The 19,651-nt window shown below is 40.4% G+C and overlaps 1 protein-coding gene across 1 annotated transcript in view; it reads right to left on the bottom strand.

Annotated features, from left to right (window-relative positions):
- Positions 1-19,651, bottom strand: part of LOC111645745 (cadherin-18) — an 80,653-nt gene that overhangs the window by 42,585 nt on the left and 18,417 nt on the right. Inside the window, exons 2-4 of the mRNA XM_023395040.2 lie at positions 18,144-18,710; positions 5,478-5,772; positions 422-541 (exon numbers count right to left, since the gene is read on the bottom strand). Of these exons, the coding sequence (XP_023250808.1) occupies positions 422-541; positions 5,478-5,772; positions 18,144-18,374 (646 nt within the window). The 5' untranslated portion in view covers positions 18,375-18,710. The remainder of the gene's footprint in view (positions 1-421; positions 542-5,477; positions 5,773-18,143; positions 18,711-19,651) is intronic.

Here is a 19,651-nt window from a genome sequence, read left to right as displayed (position 1 = left end):
AAAAAAAAAAAAAAAAGAATTTTGAAAAGAGTTGCCGCTTGTTGTGCCCCCCCCCCCTTTTAAAATGTAGGAAACAATTGCTTTATGAAGGCATCTCTACAAATGTCTCCTTTGACCCCTGAGGAGTTAGTTATGGCCCACAAAGAGCGGATTGCGTGCTCAACAATACAGCAGGCGTATGAGTAGTCCATAACTCTGCCGCGGCTGCTTTAGCTTTTATGATGTCAGACGTGCTGCAATAACAGAACACCATGTTCACTGCAAGAAACATATGGCGCTCGGATCTGACAGCGTTGATATACACATCACTTTAGGAGATCAACAATAGAGATTATAACAAAGTTATTACCCCCCATTTATAGTTATTGTTACCATGCTTGCAAGAGCGTGGGAGCTCACTTTGTCTGCAGTAATACCACACCTGTTTTGGGGTCGACGGAGAAATATGGCTGTCCTTGTAGAATACTGTAGACTATTCTGGCACTGTTTCCATAGGTGGGGTCGTCAGCGTCCGTCGCGGTGACTTGCAGCACAGACGTGCCTGAAAATGAACACAGCAGAATTATTTCCTGGTAATTGCAGGTTCACAGTCAATCACAGTCACAGGTTTTCAAATTCTCAAAAAAGAAAAAAAAAAAAAGGTATATTGGTTTAATTGTGTAACGGCTACGTGTTGAAAATCTCCTAGCAACAGACTCTGGTGGTTTTGGAGAATTACTGAGCAGAAAATCTGAATATGAGATTGCAGGGTTAGAGGGACAGAGATGTTTAAAATGCTGGACACATCTTCTGCCAGACTTTGAGCTTTAAGAACAGTCACCTCATTTAACCCAAAGAAACAGATCGCTGCCTAATACACATGCTGATTTAGTATGCTTTAGTAATTGAATACAGATATTATGGTTAGCTACCTAGCTACGCGCTAACAGGTTGCCATTCTGGGAACATAATGGCAACCTGTTAGCTCGTCAAAAAAAAAAAAAAGAAGCAGATAAATGAATATGTAATATATAGTATAATAGAGCAAAATCCTATAGAAACACATTCATTGACAGGCACTGCTGCACAAGAGCTGACCGCAGTGTGTGTGTGTGTGTGTGTGTGTGTGTGTGTGTGTGCGTGCGTGTGTGTGTGTGTGTTTGTGTGTATTAGTTATGTGTCATGAAAGGATAATTACTGGACATTTTCTCTGATGTTAAGGCTTTAATGGGGAAAATGCTTTGAGTGCAATCACCGGCGTTCGGTTTTCAAGCTGTTTCCATTGCAAAAAGGCCGAGGAGAACAAAGACAAACGATGATAAAACTTAGAGGGATGGCTTGTTATTTTCGCTGTTATTTAAAAATTCAGTGTAAGAGCCATTGTGGTTCAATTTAACACTTCAAGTGTTGCTCAAACAGCATTACAGGCTTCATTAACCCATTATAATTGCACGATGAGTGCATTGTAATTGCACTACAAGCTTATATAATGGAACATTATATGTTAAAAATCATGGTATGATTGCTTTAGGAGACACATGAGTTATATGCTGGCCTGTAAATCTTCTGGACACTCGCTTTGTTGTTTTCCACTGAGGAATTCAACTAAATTAAAACAAGAGAAACTCGCTCCACTGTGTCACACCAGATATGACTTCTTTTTTTTTTTTTTTGTTCCTCGGAAACCTGAAGGAGCAGCGAGTGAAATGCCAGCCATAATGAACCATGCACTCCACAGTATGCTTGGCCACTCTGAATCTCCGTCAACCTTGAAGCAAAAATTGCACTGGGAATTATTTGGACTTAATCATTTCAGGGATTGCTTTTTTTTTTTTTTTAAGCCCAGCTGGTTCCAAATCATCTGTCTAGAAAAACTTATTAGTTAGTACATAATTCAATTGATGAACTTTGAATTGGTCTTCGTTAATGGCTTAAGTAACGAAAATGCTCATCTGTGACCTCGTATCATTAATATTTCTGCGCAACTCCATATAAATCTCAGCAGAATTAACATCTCTATCATTATATACACATACATATTCTTTTGTTTGTCAGGTTTCCCAAACTGTGGTAACAGATTTTATATTGTTGCACATTCTGCCTGATAATGAACTCATTATGTAGTCCTAATAGACTGCACTCACAACACACTTAAACTGAAGTGTTCAGCTACTATATATTTGGACCTATTAAGGTGACAAGTGCAACATTAACAGGTCTGTTTCCAGTCATTAAAATGTGAGCACTCAAAAGTCAGTATATGCACACATCTGCTGAACATTAACCTTCACTAAAACTCTGCCAGGAGTTTGGTCTCATGGGTGTTAAGGTCACAGTTTCAACTTTTCCTTCATGTTGCAGACTTTTTCTTGAGAATAAAGACACTTTACAATGACACCACATTCGTCAAAGGTTCTCACATGGTGGCCACCACCTCACAAGACTGTTCTGACTCATAAGAGGCAGCCTAAAACCTCTAATGCTAATTTCTAGCAACTAAAACCATTATTACAATTAAGGAATTGTCGGTTTTAACCCCTTTAACACCCAACCCCTTTTGCAGCTGGGACACCTCATTTAAAACAAATGGTGATGGTTAAACCCTTGCAACGAATTTGACATCAAGTCTTCTTCTTCTTTCTTACATTATTGAAATGTCAAACATTCCACCTTGCACTTTATCTGGATTATTTTACAATGGCTGTATTCTTTTTGAAAATGGCCACAATTACAGAGAAGCAAAGAATCTGGTCGGTACATAGTATAATACATGTTCATATTCTTTCCATAGAAAGTTTTAGCAGCTTGCGCGCAGAACAGTTGATGTTAAAGGTTTAACGAGAAAGATATCCAATACTATAAAATGACTTCTGAGTTATGTGCAAAAACATTATGAAATATGCACTCAGCTCGACATATCCAGATCATCCTTTCAATCATAAACCTAGTCACATCCTGTGTCCCATTTTTTACATCTACTTTCATCATCTCCTTTCGGTTTCAGTCCATCTATCGCTCTATCGCTTGCCAGAGTCATCGCCATGACCACAAAACCTAATGCACTTTTTCTTTTCTTTCAAAAAGATCAAGGTTGGTCTCTGAGACTGTTTTACAACCAGCAGCTTCTCATCTTCTTCCTCTTGCAGCCGGAGTCAAGGATCGTGTGCCATTTGTTTCATCCACACTTTCATTTAGTCTTGAAATGAAAAAGGTTAGCAGGATATTGGTTGAGACTTCACGGGTTAATAAAATCGACGTGTTGTATGATTCATCTACTTGAGAGTTTTGCCCTTTGCCTGCGACCCTGAATCTCCATTTTTTAATTTGTCTACAAAAGGTTCAACATTTATCCATGTTTGCAACTCAGCTCGATGTCTGTGCATTAGCTCCAGCAACACTCCAGCAATCACTCTTTTATCATAACCACTGGTTTAAACAAGCCACCGCCTCAGCTCCAGGGTATCGAAACCACCATTAAACAGTGATTTCTCCCAGATGTGAAGTAGCTAAGAGGACAGCGGAGCTACTATCTCCAGCATATTATTATTATTCGTAACATCTCAACTGGGAAACATACAATAGTAGGAAAGTGACACCCCTCTCATCCGGCAAAAAATACGATTGTGCTCTTGAACGGGAGGTATGAGACAGTAATGTCAGATTTACCTGGCACGTGCCCAGCTAATCAATTTAGACAGGAAAAAAAAAAAAAAAATTCACAACCAATTAGCTGCCACACACTCCGCAGACAACCCCTTCCTGCACTTTGGGAGCGCCTGTATTGACAAATGCTGGGGGGATTAGTGCTCTGGAGTGTGAGGACAGTTGATTGTTACAGCCGATTTGAGGCTGCAGACGCCGAACCGAAAAAGGAATTACTTTAATGGACATGAGCAAAAGAGGGGGCGGGAAAGAAAAAAAAAAAAGGCTAATTATTTCCCCCCTTCACAGTCCTTGATTTCCCCCCCTAGGGTCATCAATGGTGATTGATTCTTTTTGTGCAACCGATGATAAAGTTTTGCAGCCAACACTGAAACTTTGAAATGAGCGGTCTCGTTAGAGCTAAATGAAGGATGCCAATACACAGATTAGCGCCCCTAGTATATTTTCATTACCTCATTATGCACTCATTTAGAGCTAAAGATTGCTGTAACTAATTTATATAATAATCAAAATCATTTAATCTGGGATTCAATACACACAATTTTTTTTTTCTTACAGTAGAAGCAGCACCTAGATGATACAATGCTCATGTGTATGTGCTGACAAATGTGACTCCGCGAGCACGGTGCCAGGACACATCCACAGTGCAGCACTCTCAGGGGTGATTAAGACATGTACTTGACACATCCGACTTAAAAACAAATACACTGACTGGCAAAGTTGTATGTGTGTCAGGCCTGTCTGCTCGTGAATATTCATGAATGCAACCAGAGAGATATTGACTGTTTATAAAGAGGGCGCCTACAGGTCTATAGGGGTTTGCATATTTAATCGGTTTTGCACATTTCCATCTTCTCGCTGCGAGAAAACTGATGAAGCCGTTGGTTTTTTCTTTTTTTTTTTTTCTCTTTGAGATATTTTTTAATAAGTATTTCTGCTCCTTTTCATGCAACTTGAGGTATTATTTTAGACAGACAGATATAAATGGAATGTTTTCAACAAACTGTCAATGCCACAAATTCGCTATCTCATAGTATATTTGAAGCAAAACCGCCCTGACAGCAGTTTGGCCACCATTTGGACAGCCTACATATGTTTTTTGAGGGAGTGCTGTGAAATATTTGAGCATCATACTTCTTGAGCTATTGTGCTCGGAGGCAGAATCCACTGGACTGGAGAAAAGGGTGGCTTTTGTTCACCAGAGCTAAAAACAGAACAGTAGAATAAAAGAAATAAAAAATAGATGTTAGCCACATGATGCTGGGCATACGAGGAGCAGCTGTCTCCGAGGAGGTGGATAGAGGCTTTTCTTTCCGCCGTGATGTGGAGGACTCCACAGTCTCGATGGCAGGGATTGCTGCGGAGGCACTATTGAGTGCTTTATAAAGACCTGCCCACCCGGGAAACCATCGCAGCAGCCAGAAAACAAAGATGAAAAAGAGGACTCGGCTGGCTTACAGAAGATCAAACATTCTGGAGAACATAATCACAGACAGGACAGACCAGAATGCAGCACAGGGTAATAACATGTTTGATCCTGGTTCTTAATACTAATACCTTCTTTTAAAACCATCTTGGAGCTGCACTTGGCCATAAGTCTATTTCAAACATACACAGGATGCGGAGTCAGAGGTCTCGCCATGATATTCTTGCTCTTTACCACAGGGATAAAAGGGATTATGAACATGAAGAATATCTAAAGAGCAGCAAAAATAACACTCAATTTCAGACACTTTTTGTCATCTTTCAACCCATTCAAACAAAGGCTTACTGCTGCTGACAGTGGACACCAATCATCTGAAGGTCCAGTTTTTTTTTTTGGTAGCACTACTCACCCACTTCAGACATCTCAGGCACCGTAGCTACAAAGGGTCCATCTGGAAATGTGGGTGCATTGTCATTGATGTCTTGTACTTTGATGATGAATTCCGACTTTGGTTCCAGGGCCTCCTCTGTGTTGCGGTCCAAGGCTTGTGCATGCAGGACATAATGCGTTTTCCTTTCCCGATCCAGGCTCTTAGTGGCTTGAATGTCTCCTGTCACTTCGTCGATGATAAATATAGTCCCGGCTCCTTCCCCGCTCAGGATGTACCTGACGGATCCATCGCCTTTATCTGAGTTCGAGTGAAGCTGCAAGGGAAACCAGACAGAGGCTGTGTGAATACAGAGTAGAGAACGTTGCCAAGAATCACTGCTTAGGGTTGTTTTTGATTCACGGTTTCAAAATATGATTCATGGTTGCAAAATTTACAATGGTCACAGTGCACTGGCAGGAAACAGCTGCAGGAGAAAGGACTTCTACCACCATTATGTCCATATTACTGCAGAAACAACCGACTGATTCATTGACGCAAAGTTAATCACAGATTTTGGCAAATAGCTACTTATTTTTGAGGAAAAACAGCTAAACATTATCTAATTCCAGCTCGACAAACGTGAACATTTTCCACATTTCTCAGTTTAGTATCATTGTAAATTGAATATCTTTGGATTTGAAATGGACAAAAGCAAGGTAATTATACCAGGCTTATGCCAAATTACTTTTCAAGCCATTACTCCATCACAGACAAATTTGCAGTCGGAATAAAATCATGAGAATTTTGCTAGAGTTGCGGTGCGCTCCCGTCCTCGCAATCTTTTGGTGTAAGCTGTTGTAATTTGTCATGACATTTCCAATTAAAAAACCAAACATGTTTAATATCGTCTTGGTCTTGGCTCATGGGAATGGTGACGTTCAGTGACGTGAACACTATCAACTTCTCCAGCACCAAACAGGAAGCAGCAAACCCAGCTTATAGTGAGCATGGAGGCGACTCCGGGGGGGAAAAAAAAGTCTGGAAAGAACAGTTTTTCTTCCTGCAAATTCCCACCAGTAGCATGATGGGAAATAATCTCAAAGGAATCTAGTCTTGCAAACAGTGAGTGTGCAAGATTCCCACTCTAATGACTAATGACACATTGTCTTTAGATATGAGTCAAACTTAAGTCTTTGAAAAGTCTTTTCAAAGTCTTCTAATGTATGGTGGGCATTAGAGACTACTCTCTGTAATCGTGAATATAATAAATTAATTGACCAACAAAATAATTACTTCACTTTGATAATGTATATTGATGAAAATTATGAATAATTGCAGCCCTAGTCCATGTGAAGGCATGTGTCTTGGCTGTATAACTATTAACTGTGATGTACATCTACTATACTCTGATATAGTCGCTACCAAGGCCTTTTAAAACATTTGAGATTCATATAGTAGTAAGTAACCTTTGCAGCATTATTGCACTCAGCCCACGTTTCAGCTTAAGAAAACTCCCAACATCTAAGTCAGACATTACATTATTCAATATTCCTCTCTCAGGCTTGACTGTACCCGAGCATCACTGAAGAAACGCATCTTTAGAGATTAAAGTTTTGGGGGAAATCCTTACAAGACTGTTAAAGATGGAAAAGCACTGCCTTCTTTCTCACCAGGAGAGAGAGGAATAAAGGAAAACCGAGCCACTTGTTCAGCCATAATTGATACCAAGAGGATTAAGACTTTCATGCCAATTGCTCAGCTCGGTTGCAGTTTGAAACTTTATAAATATATTTTACAATACCACTGAATTTCCAAACCGGGGCACCATGGTAACATCATCATTATACAATTTCATTTTCATCCATGAATAAAACATGTTAAGAAACACAGGTTTTATTTTACCCCCCCTCAGGGAAATGTCACGGCTGAACGTAAGAGAACAATCCGTTTTCACCGTGCATTGGCATCACTTCATATACCGGTGGTATTTTTGTCTTTCATACTTGTAGATGCACATCAGCGAGCTGTGAACACAACCTTTGAATTCAAAAAGCACACCTTGATCTGGTCTCAAACAAGATTTATGCAAGCCTATGGAGAACGCAAGATGCACTTGCAGCAGATAAATAATTCATACTGTGTTTGTATGGAGTTAATATGTTACTCTTGATACCATTATAATACACACACTCAGGATAAGCATGGCTATTATAAAGACCTTTTTGCAAGGCATCCAAATGTATAAGAGGAGATAAAATAATGTAAAAAAACTTGCAGCCGCTGCTACAAGTTATATTCTGTTGAATGCCAATTAGCAGCATCTGTCAGATATAGACGAGGTCTGGCACTCTGCACTAGGGTTTTCACAACAGCGTCAGACAACTAACAGAGCTCCACACAGACCAAATCATCTGTTCCCGAAGTGCAGGTGCATTAGTCAAAAAAAAAAAAGAAAAAAAAAGTACATTAACAGGAACAGCAGTCACAAGTTGTGACTAATCAGCAGGGATGACATAGCTGATAAATAATGATTTTAGATGATGTTACCCTAACTGGCACGCTATACCCACTGTAAATTCATCTGACTGGTGCTGTTGCTGAATTGGGACACGGCTACTCTGTTTTGGAGTCGAGACAAGATAGTCTACTTTCACTGCGACCTAAATTTAGAATCAATCAATCATCATACTGCTCAGTTTTATTTAGGGCATTAAACAGTTGTACCTATTATTGACCAAACTGCGTTTTATACATCTCTTCTTTTTTTTTTTTTTCGTCCATTTGTTACATAATTAATCAGTTTCAGCAAAGCAAATTCTTCACTGAACCTCCTTCAGACATCTCTACTGGGAGATATGACATAACTAGAAAAGCATGTGTACCTATGAAGTCCATTAGGATACATCTGCAGTGGAAAATGAATAAGAAGAACCAAGGGTTAATATATATATATATAAATATTTAAAAGGAAATACACAACCATTCACAGGGACGAGTTATTTAACAAGTTGAACGCCGGAGGTCCTGAGGCCACATCCAATCAAAGCCTGGACTCGCAAATAAATTACTAATTAGAAAGCCGCTGTTGATTGCACAGCCTCACTCTTGATGAGAGCTGACTGTCCTTTCCATGGTAAATATCAAGCCTGTAATTAGATCAGGAGTCAAAAGATCCTGTTGAATCAGGTAGTTAATCAGTTGCTGGATTGTAGTAATATGAAACACAACCTCCGAAGCAAGAAATCAGGCGGTGTTTACATATCGGTGGCAGTGTGGACGGGACCAATTACTTTGTTGACACGGTTTGGCCCATGTCTGCACACACACTTTTAATCTAGTGACAGACATTTAGAAATATTAGGTTCTGCTAGTGCTGCTTGTAGATTGATAAATCAATTCCTGCATAAATTGAATCATTTAAATACATTGAACCAGAGTTACTACTGAAGAGCAGTCCACTTCCCACAACGACCACGAGGATATATCTACTTCTGTCCGGCATGCTCTCTTCAACGACTCCGGCTCATAAATGTAATTTCGCCTCCAGTCAGAGTGCTAATTTAGCCATTGTCTTCCTTTGCAGGAGCCGATAAATCAAGCTCGGCAAAGTGCGAGCCAATGACGCATATGGCGACTACTGCCTTCCAAAATCTATGGGTGATAAAAGTGTCAACAGGTTGCGGGCCATTACACAAACATCACAGGCTGAGAGAGCGGCGGCGTCGGGCCAGCTGAGGGTGAAACAATATGAAGATACAGACGGTCCAAATCAGAAAGGAGTTATTGAGGTGTTCTCTGTGTGTTAGGTTGGTATAAAAATCAGCCTCATCTTCCATAACTCTCCATTATGGTCCGCTGTGCAGCCACGGCAGATGTGACGTACATACTGTGTGAATAATACATCATCTGTTCAAAAGTTTTCACACTCGGATCAGAAGATCCAGGATCCAGAACTGTTGAGATATCTTCTTTCAAATTCTCCCAAGCATTAGGTTACCATGTCATCTTCAAGGGTACGGACATGAGTATTCTGCTGATTAAGTTATAACAGGGAAGAAAGGAACATAATATGAGCAAACATGACACTTAAGTAAGAAATCCAGCTGAGCAAATGTGTTCACTCTGTGTCTTTCAAATATGTACGAGATACTGAATAATTTCCATGGAGGGTTGGTGATGAATGTCCTCGTAGCTTTTATAGTTTCAGTCATCTTGGGCCTGAGGAAACATTGAGGGGTATTTTCCACAATTCTTTGACATTTTATTGACATTTCATAATCACTAGTTTCAGTTTCCTGTGAAATCCCCTTTATTCTGACAGTCTGATGTGGTCTCAAAAAAACATAATTCAAGCAGCAAAAGAAAATTCTTTGTCCATTTCACTGCGAGCAGTCAAATAACAAAAAAAATAAAATAAAATAAAAGAATCAATAAATGATGAAGTGCAGCTCATAGGAGCAGGCAAAGACATGAGGTATGGGTACTAAGTTTGATTGATCTAATATTGATAGATAGTGGTATACCCCCTGGCTGTAAGTAAACTGCACACAACTTTCACGTGTTTACCAGCCATCTGTGATGATTTGATGCCAGGAGATACAAAAGAGATGAGAAGAGGCAAAAAAAAAAAAAGAAAAAGAAAAACTCAGTTGGACAGAGACATTCCTCACTGCTTTTTTATCCCTTACTGCTGGGCAGTTTATATTCCACTTATATCCCTTCTTAGTCAAAGCTGATTGTACAAAAACAGACTCGGGGGCAAATTTCTGTCATAATTTAAAACACAAGGCTCCGTTTCTCTGCAGAGGGTGCTGCTGCTGCATTTTTTAGTCTCAGCATTTGGGATATTTTATTTATAATTCATTAATTTTGATCACACAGAAAATTTCATGACTACCCGCCTCAATGTAATACGCGTTAATTTGCTAAACTGCAGAGCAGGCCTGATGCGAGCCTGACATACATCAGGACTATGTGTGGCAATCCAGAGGAGGGATTGGAAATGGCTTCCGTGTCCAGTACATACAATAAATAATGAATGGAAATGTATGGAAATCTCCCATACAGTGTGATCAGAGAAGTCCAGGGAGACATCATGATAAAGGTGAAAATATGACCTCTGCTATTTTGTTGTTTTGTCATCTCCCCACAAAGACTTAGAAGAATCCTTGTCCTCCACAGGGCATCAAAACAAGGGATTGTGTTTATCTCTCTGTCTCTATGGGTGACTTTATTAAAGACTAGTGGAATAGATGACTGGCATGTGGCTGGCTGCTGGCTGCTGGCAGCTGGCAATGCATTTCTGAGGAGTTTAAAGAGATCAACAGAGTCTGGGGCTTTAAAGTCGCTGGCAAAAACAGTCCAAACTCAAAGAGAACCTCACTTATAATTTCATCACACCTAGAGGAGCAACCCAAGAGAAAGTGTATCTCCACTTTCTTTTGTCAACAAGTTGCGTGTCTTCACTGTTTGGGCTCTGTAAACTCATTGTCAAGAGTAGCCTTAAACTGTTTGTGTTCACAAGCTAATTGATGCTCACAGCCAAACAGTTTAGCTATGGCTTCGTTGCACTTCTCAGGTGTCTAAGTCAATTATGGGGAACGAAAACAATCCTCTAAACTGACAGACATCCACCGTTTGAATGGTTATTTCTGCGACATTTCATAGTATTTTTACCTGTCTAATATTGCCGGATAATATTACAAAAAAAAAAAGTCTGTCAGAAGTCACAAATTATGAGTTACCAAAGAACAGTGTGAAAGCAGCACTGATAAATGAGTAGAAAATTTTAGTGTTTTACCTGCACCTGAATGACCAAAAAATCATAACAATTATAAACACAGTGTCACAAGCTGCCACTCAACCATTCATTAGTAATAACTATATAGCACATTTTTAACTGCTTTAACTTATTAAAATACAGACTAATAATGTGATACTCCATTATTTTTCTGACCAGTTAGTAGTTATCATCATTTGATATTTTTATCAACTATGTAAGTAGTAATAATAAGTAAATAATCTTGATTTATCAAAGAAGCTATTTGTAAGTTTTGCTATTGCTACATGGCCAACATTGGCATCAACAGCTGTTAACTTCTCAGTCTAGAAGAAATGTTGAAAGTTCATTATAAAACTTCGGTTCCTCTCCAAGAGCAACCCTCTTGTTTTGCTTCTGTTTCTATCCATTCTTTTCTTCTAGTGAAGTCAGCATGCTAACCAGCTAGCCCTGGCACGGTTGGCTCTCTTGTCACTTTCCGATACCAAGTCACCGTGGCGTCCAGTCTGCCTTGAAGAACTAGGGTTGATCTCGTCTTGTAAATGCAACGATGGCTGAAGCTAACGTTGGCTACGTAGCAATAGCAAAGCTTACAAATAGCTCCTTTAAGTAAACTGGACCTGGACTGGACTTTGGTGTGACGGGGTTGGTTGAACATCTAGTTGCCACTGGTTATTTTGGCTAAACCAGTGTAATTATATGCAGTTCAGACCAATTCCTTATTGACAACTGCAGTAAGAGGTTGGTACAATATTGACATTTCCTGTCATTCAATAAATTGATGATCATAATGACATGTTTCTGTAACAGCGTTTCATAACAAACCCAATCACAGGAGTGTCTTATCACAAGTTGGCTAGGCCTTTAACTAATGATTATTTTTGTTATCTGGTGATGCTCTTTTTACCTTCTCAGAGCACAAAGTAACATTTTCACACTATTTGACAAAGAAAACCATCAAAACCTCACGTCAGTAAGTAATGGTTTCAGTTTGCTACATTACTCTGCAGTCCACCCACAGAGCTCTCTAGACCAGCCAACAAACAAACAACTACTGTATATACAGCAGAGCATCTTCCAAGCATTTATGAATGGATTAGCACAAGATTTGAACCTTCAATGTGTGACCATAACTTCTCAAAATGATACATAACCACCAATAAACCTGTTCACTCGTCAGCAGATAAAAGAAGATTCAATTCCATTTCTGGGCCAATAGAACAAAATGCACCATTACAGCATTAAGCATTGGTTTAGACATAACCACCATGCCAATTATTCTATTCCTGCCAATTTTTGTGCTGAACAAATATAGATCTGACTGGCCACATGGTGCTGTGATAATCATCCAAAAAGCTTGGAAGTGGCCGCAATTCAAACAGACTGTAACTCGTGTCCCATTTCAGGTGGAGTCAAGAAAATTATTTTTTAACTCCTCATGCTGGAAAACTTTAATGGAGCATGGAAAATACCAAGTTTTTGGAAAAGGAGTACATGACATGCAACACAATCTTCACAATTACATCGCGCCAGCGGAGGATACGCTCTATTGAGTACCATCCTGGCACGTTATTAGTTGCTACACAGCTTGACCTTCATCCAATTTGCACCTCTACTTCTTTTCTCTTCCTAACCGGCTTTGTCCTTTTCACTGTGCAGATCCTGATAATGTATGTGCCTGGCCTTACTGTGTTATTGGTGAATGCCATTTGTAACGGCTTGGTCGTATGCAGTGCACAGATCCACATAATGTATGTGTCTAGCCAGCCTTGTTTGCTCTCTGGTTGTCTAAGAAGATGCTGTTTTACTGCCGTTATGTCCACTCATTATGAGCTGTGCGGACTGACAACAAGAAGGTGAGCACGAAGGATATCTCTCTGTTGCAAGCAAGAAAATGAATAAGTAGGGCATAAAACTCTGGATGAGACAATTATATGAAATCCAGGATCAAATTTTATACCAGGCACAGAGCATAAAATATGTCAAAATACAACCACGGTGGCTACATTTCAGCTGATTGATCCCATGCTGCTTTATAATCGATTTTCCAGCAAGTTAAACTTTCAGTGACACATAGGGCACAGCTAAATGGGCACAGCGCATTTGTACAGACGCACCAAGGCTACAAATAGCCCGATATGCATCACTACAACTTTTGTTTATCTGTGATTTCACAACTCTCGTAATCAGACCCGCACCGGACAAACACTAGTGGCATTTACTTTGTCTTATTTTGTTTTTCAGAAAGAGTCATTAAAACTGCATCACTTTGATGTTGAAAGCCTTGCTGATGCACAAATGGGAGATGAAGGTAAGAGTAAGGGAGTTTGCATTTATTCCATCAACAATGTGCATGGTGAGAGAGGGAAGGGGGTGAAGAGAGGAAGAAATAAGCAGGCTATGTGCCCTAGCTGATGATCAGTGCCTTGGCTTCATATTTGCAATTAGTGAAGGGGGGGGTGGGTTCGTTTTTGATTAAATCTTTGCTCTTATACTTCACTCAAGAGGACTTAATCACTTTTTATGTGGGCGTGCTTGATTGTCTGATTATCACCACGTTTTGGCCATGCTCCCTTCCAATCAACTCCTCTGAGCAGCCCCTTCTCCTCAATTGATTTGTAACAGTCACAGCAAACCCTGATGATCGAGCGCCAGCCTAATGACCATACATCAAGCGACAGAGATGAGGGGCGTGCTGCAGACGTGCCATTGATGCACATCACCGAGAACCGCCCTAATAGTTGTCCTCTATTTTGACATCTGCGGGGAGAAACGGAATGAATCGTTGTCTTCCCAGCAGGATGGTTGACTTCTTGATGTACAGTAATGAGATTATTAGAGTCCCGGAAGCAACTCTGACACTCATTTAATGGCTGTGCCTCTAACTGCAGCTAAAATTTAATATCTGAATGAGACAGAAATGAAACCGTCAGCAGATCAGCTTTAGAAAACATGAAGTTTCTGCCTTGTGCTCTGTCAGTGAGTGAAGGCAAACGGTTTTAGTTTCGTGTTTAAATGGCGTTAATAGGTTTGAAGATTTCAGCCAGAGGACAGGGGAATGCACTTTGGAAATTACGCATGCCTGCACGGACAGCAGACATCAGCTTCGAGTGTTATTTTCTGCAGTTGTTGAATCGATAGACCTTAAACTGTAATACACTTGGCTTAGCTTTTGTTTGATGAGAGTGTGGCTGTATCAAGGACACTGCACAGCTGATACATTTTCTTCCTGACCAGATAATGTTGAGCTTTTCCAAACAATGACTGTTGATCCAAATTGCCTAAAACGCCGGTGAGAAAACTAAAAACCCAAAAAACCCACTCAGAATCGCCACCCTTCTCTGCAGCCTCCTTGTCTATGAGGTTCTACAAAAGCCTTATTAGCACTTTTTAGGTAATGTTTTGCTTTTACAGACCCCAACTCTATTGTTTGGTTCAGATAAGGTTCATCAACTTCATTTCCACATGTAGCAGGCAGCTTGTTTTCAGTGCAGACGTTCTGATAAAATCCTTGTATGCTACCTGAACAGACAAAGTTAGCAACTAGCTGGTGAACATCGTAGAGACTCAGATATTTGTTGAGACTAAAGCAGAGCTGAAATTAGACTAAAGAAAGGCTTCTTAAATGTGACAGTTCACAGTTTTTCTCTGTTTAAAATCATTATAAATATAATCTATCTTCTATTTTGTACAGATAGACAAAGTTAGCAACTAGCTGGTGAACATAGTGGCGCTAAAGACTCATATCTTCCTCAAGAATTGGTGGAGACTCCAGCAGAGCTAAGAGTAGATAAATTAGAGTAAATAAAACAGTTTGCAGCTTCTTAAATGTGAGAATTCGAGGTTTTTCTCTATTTAAAATCATTATAATTAGAATACGTTACGTTTTGTACAGTCTGACAAAACATGAAATCTGAAGACATCACATGAGCTCTGGGAAACTTGGATTTTCTAAAATTATCCCACTTATCAAAAGGGTAATTAAAAGTGTATTCACTTGTAGCCGCAAATACAAACTCTGACACTTTCATATCACCGCATGTCGGTGTCATAAAGCGTTTTTGGTGGCTGGTAAGTATTATTTCTGCCATTTTCAGGATGTTTCTCTTTCCAACAATGCAGTGTAATAATGTAACACTAGCTGTGAAATTGCTGTGAAATGAAACAAGACAGTTGCCTGATTCTGTCACAGCGCAATCCATTTTTAGATGTATGAATAAAACATTTAGGCACCTTTCTTAGAGGTTGCTACTTTGCTCTGCAAATGAACACAGGATAAGACAAGAGGGTATTCCTCCTCGTCTGGGTTGAAGCACCCATTCTGTCAAATCCCACGTTATTTACTGTATATTTTAGCAGCAGGCACCCAATGACATGTTCAATTCAAGGAGTTCTGCCCAAGGATCTGGGTCTTTTTTTTTTATCAAACAGCTGCACCCAGTCTTCCAACTAAGTTAGAGCAGGCAGTTCATGTTCATTCAGAGTTTGGAGGATTTGCATCATCTCCTAAAAATTACCATCCAGCCTGTAACCTGCGCGACAACTTCAAAGCGCCACGCTGAGCTGATTGACATGACGACTTTCACACCTCCCATTGGGAGAGTGGGTTGTCTCCCGTCTCGTATCTGGACAAGCCCTGTCCCCTATCAAGCATTTGTGTCTCACTCATGCACAAAGCTGTCATTTCCCAAATGCATCAGCCCCCCAGAAAGGTGTCACTGGGGATTATGGGATACCTCAGGGGGATTAAAAATGTTCTTGACAGACTGGCCGCTTCACTTATTCCCAGAAGTCACTTTTTGCGGTCTTTTCTGTGAGAGTATCGGTTAAAAAAAAAAAAAAAAAAAAAAAAAAAAAAAAAAAAAAAAAGGTACGCATAACATTTCCAACCACGGAGGCCGTGACTCACATTGTGTTATGGAAGTGTCATGTTTGACCTTGCAGATTTCTTAGCACACAGCTGCTTTTTATGTTGACGGTGCAATAATTAGGATTCCATTTCTGTGTGCACTTTTTTTTTTTTTTTTACCGCACATCTTATCATGAAACGTCTCTTTCAAAACTTCACATTTTTCTTGATAGAGGCAATTATCGACAAAGAAAGTGTCGGCAATTCCCTGTAGTGGAATTGCTTATTTGCTGCTCGCTAATGTCCAGAGTTTTTAATCAAGCACAGGGAGGAAGAAAAAAAACAAAACAATACAGCGCAGTACGTGCTGAGTGCATTAATCCTCCTCCTCCTCCTCCTCCTCCTCCTCCTGTCTTTGTCTAATTAAGGGTCATTCTGTCTCCTGGCCACATTAGGACACTGCACACCAGTCCCAACCCACATAATTAAATATTTTTTGTGCTAACCATCTGGAGACCTCATCTCTTTAAACATGCATGTCAAATTGATTCCTTAATAATGTTTATGTTTCTTCTCAGTGCTTTATTATCATCCAGGATTAGCTGTTTATGTTTATTTTGCATTCATCAGCAGTACCCGCCACACACACACACACACACACACACACACACACACACACACACAGAGCAACAACACCCTTAAGGTAGGAGTACAGCTAGCACATCAGCTAACCAGCCAGCAAACCAAACAACCGTGAACTTCAAAGCAGTGGACGAATTTAATATTAGACAAACCACGTCTTCATGCTGCAAATATCTCTGTATTGTCTAATACTCGGGACACAATGCCACATGAATGCTGAGGGATTGTTTTTCTTTTGGTTTTATTTTTTTGGTTGCCACAGTGGGATTTTATGGTTCATTCATGCGTCAAATAATATTAGCAAAAACATGTTTCACCAATAAATAACCTTTCTTACCTGCTTTGTCAGCCTCACAAGGGCATTTGTGATTAAAACTCCAGGTTTATTCAATAAATAAACATTTGAGGTGGAAAGTGATATTTGCTGTTGTTGTTTTGTTTTTTTCTTCCTTCCTCTCACCCTTTTCCAAAGCATGTCATCCCCCTTTTTCTTTCTTTTCCCCCTCTTCAAATGGCCCTGTTGTTGAAATACAGACATATGTGCAGTCAGAGGAGCGTTGCGCCTTTCCCATTCTCTTTCTCTCGGAGTGCAGTTGAGGGGATTAGTCTGTGCCTGAGTGCCTAGAATAATGATCACTGCAGCGGAGAAACACATTTTCACATTTCACGAGATAAGGGCAGGCAATCTGCAAGCAGAGGACTTAACCAGCTCCCTGTGGCTTATTGTGGAGCTAACAGAAAAGTCACCACCAACCGCCAACAACCATGCTATACCTTACCCTCTGCACAGGCAGGAAGAACACCCACTACTATCTCTGCCACCGTGAGGGTCATCACTCACTCTGAAATGACACTGAAATTACATTCAAAATTCTTCTAACGATGAGACTCCCTGGCTCACTATATCCCCATTGTACAACTGTCCAATTTCTTATGGTGGTTCATTTCCCACCAAGTGATCAAATCTGGGTTCATTTCCCACAGAGAAACCAAATCTAATATTTCAGTTCAAAGATAGCTTGATGTAGAGGGCCATTCTCACTTTCAAACTTAATCCACCCTTACATAGCTGGCTTCCCATAGTGGCAGCCATGCTGAGAGGCATTCCTTAATTACAACGACTAAAACTTTTTTTTTTTTTTCTGGACCTTATCACAAGAGGAATTCGGTCAGATACCGTAATGACAGGAGAGAGAAAAAAACCCCCAAAAACACACACCTTCACAAATGAGAACTGCATTTCCACATCACAGCATGTACAATGCCGACGTGGCAATCTACCTCAAGAGAACAGCTTGCTCCTGCTGTAACCCATTTCTCAATAAACAAGAGGAGAGACAAAAATGCCAAGTAAGCTGTTCAAAAGCGAGTTCCCTGGGATCAAAAGATTTCTTTTTTTTTTTTTACACTTGCAGTCAGTTCAGTGAAATCCTACCTTTCCCACATACTGCGCATCTGGTCCCATGTGTTCTTCTAAAACAAAGAATTGGTTCCAGATCCAGCCACGCTTGGGCCTGTGGTGCACTTCCGTCTCCCCGTTGGCCAATTTGGTCTGGTTCTTGGAGAGCACTTTGGCGGGGACATGGTGGCTCGCCCCATAGCACCTCTGGATGAAGCAGAGGCAGACCAGAAAGGGACAGAGACAGGAGGTGGTGGATATCCTCATGGTGGCACGCGCTTTTGTAAAGTTATCCCTGTGTTCCGAGGTGGCAAGGTCCTCCCACCACCACCACCGCAGCCTCCACCACTAGCCACCGCTGCAGGCCCGCAAAGTAGTCCAGGCAAAGGGGGAATCTAAATCCAAACTAAGGAAACAGCGGTCCTGGTAGCTCCTCTAAGGTTCATGGCCAAAAACCAAAGATTTAATCAAAAAGAGAGAAAAAGCAAAGATAAATTTACATTATGGAATTTCCCAGGCTGTGAAATGCTGTGCAAATGGACGTGAACTTCTGGGTAGCTCTACCAAGAGCAGAGGTTAATCCTTGAAGCCATTCTGGATTTCCTGAGAGAGAGACAAGGGGAGAGAGAAACACAGAGTTAGAGATTAATTTGATGGATATTAGAAGCTAAATGTCCACTAATTCCCTCCAATTAAATTGCGGCTCATAAATCCTTACAGATGAGGACGTGCGCTTCAAACTGGCTAACTGTGATAAAGTACAAAAAGGCAATAAGGAATCCTGTTTCAGGATTCCAGCCAGTTTTTGCCATTATGCAGATGATACAAACAAGTTTGGACTTGAGGAGCTACAGTGCTATTAAAAGGCTGTCCATGCCTATGAGGGCAGAACACTGCTTGGTGACTGATACTGCCATGTGAGGTCAGAGTCACATATCAGAACAGTGCATTGCTGGCCCCTGCAACTCAAAGGATGAGTTGGCTTTATTAAAACACATCAGAAAAAAGGTTTGATTTGGATGTTTTAACACGACCGGGGCATACTGCAGGCTTAGTGTGTGCCTTGGCACGATGAATAATAAGGGTGGCGGGAAGAAATACATTTACAATGATAAGGACAGACATCAAGCCACTCAAACGTAAGGCAGAGGGTGATTTTTAGAAGGCACTGGAATGGAAAAGACAGAGGGAAATAGTTTTTATAAATCAAAATTATATATTGAGGATGGCACTGAAGTAGTAAAAAAATAACTGCAAGTATTGTTGAATTTCTATGTTAGTGAAGCACTCCTCCTGCAACTCCTTCGCAAAAGTAAGTGCATGGCACCTCTGCAACTCCTTAAAGAGGAGGCATTATAGAGAATTGTTTGGTCTTTGGGTGGATTTTAAAGTTAGATGTGCTGCTGAAGCATGAAATCGGTCCTCACTTCTCACATTTTTTCTTTTTCTTTTTTTTTTTTTTTAAGAGAGGAAATTGCATCATTTGCCCTTGCTGTACTGAGATGCCCTTCGGTGTGATTTCACAACTAAAGAAAACAATGATT

Source organism: Seriola lalandi, unplaced genomic scaffold (genome assembly GCF_002814215.2).
Source record: "Seriola lalandi dorsalis isolate HSWRI2012SDOR001 ecotype SW California unplaced genomic scaffold, Sedor1 jcf7180002054956, whole genome shotgun sequence".
NCBI classification, from domain to species: domain Eukaryota; kingdom Metazoa; phylum Chordata; class Actinopteri; order Carangiformes; family Carangidae; genus Seriola; species Seriola lalandi.
This window is presented reverse-complemented; position numbering and strand designations above follow the sequence as displayed.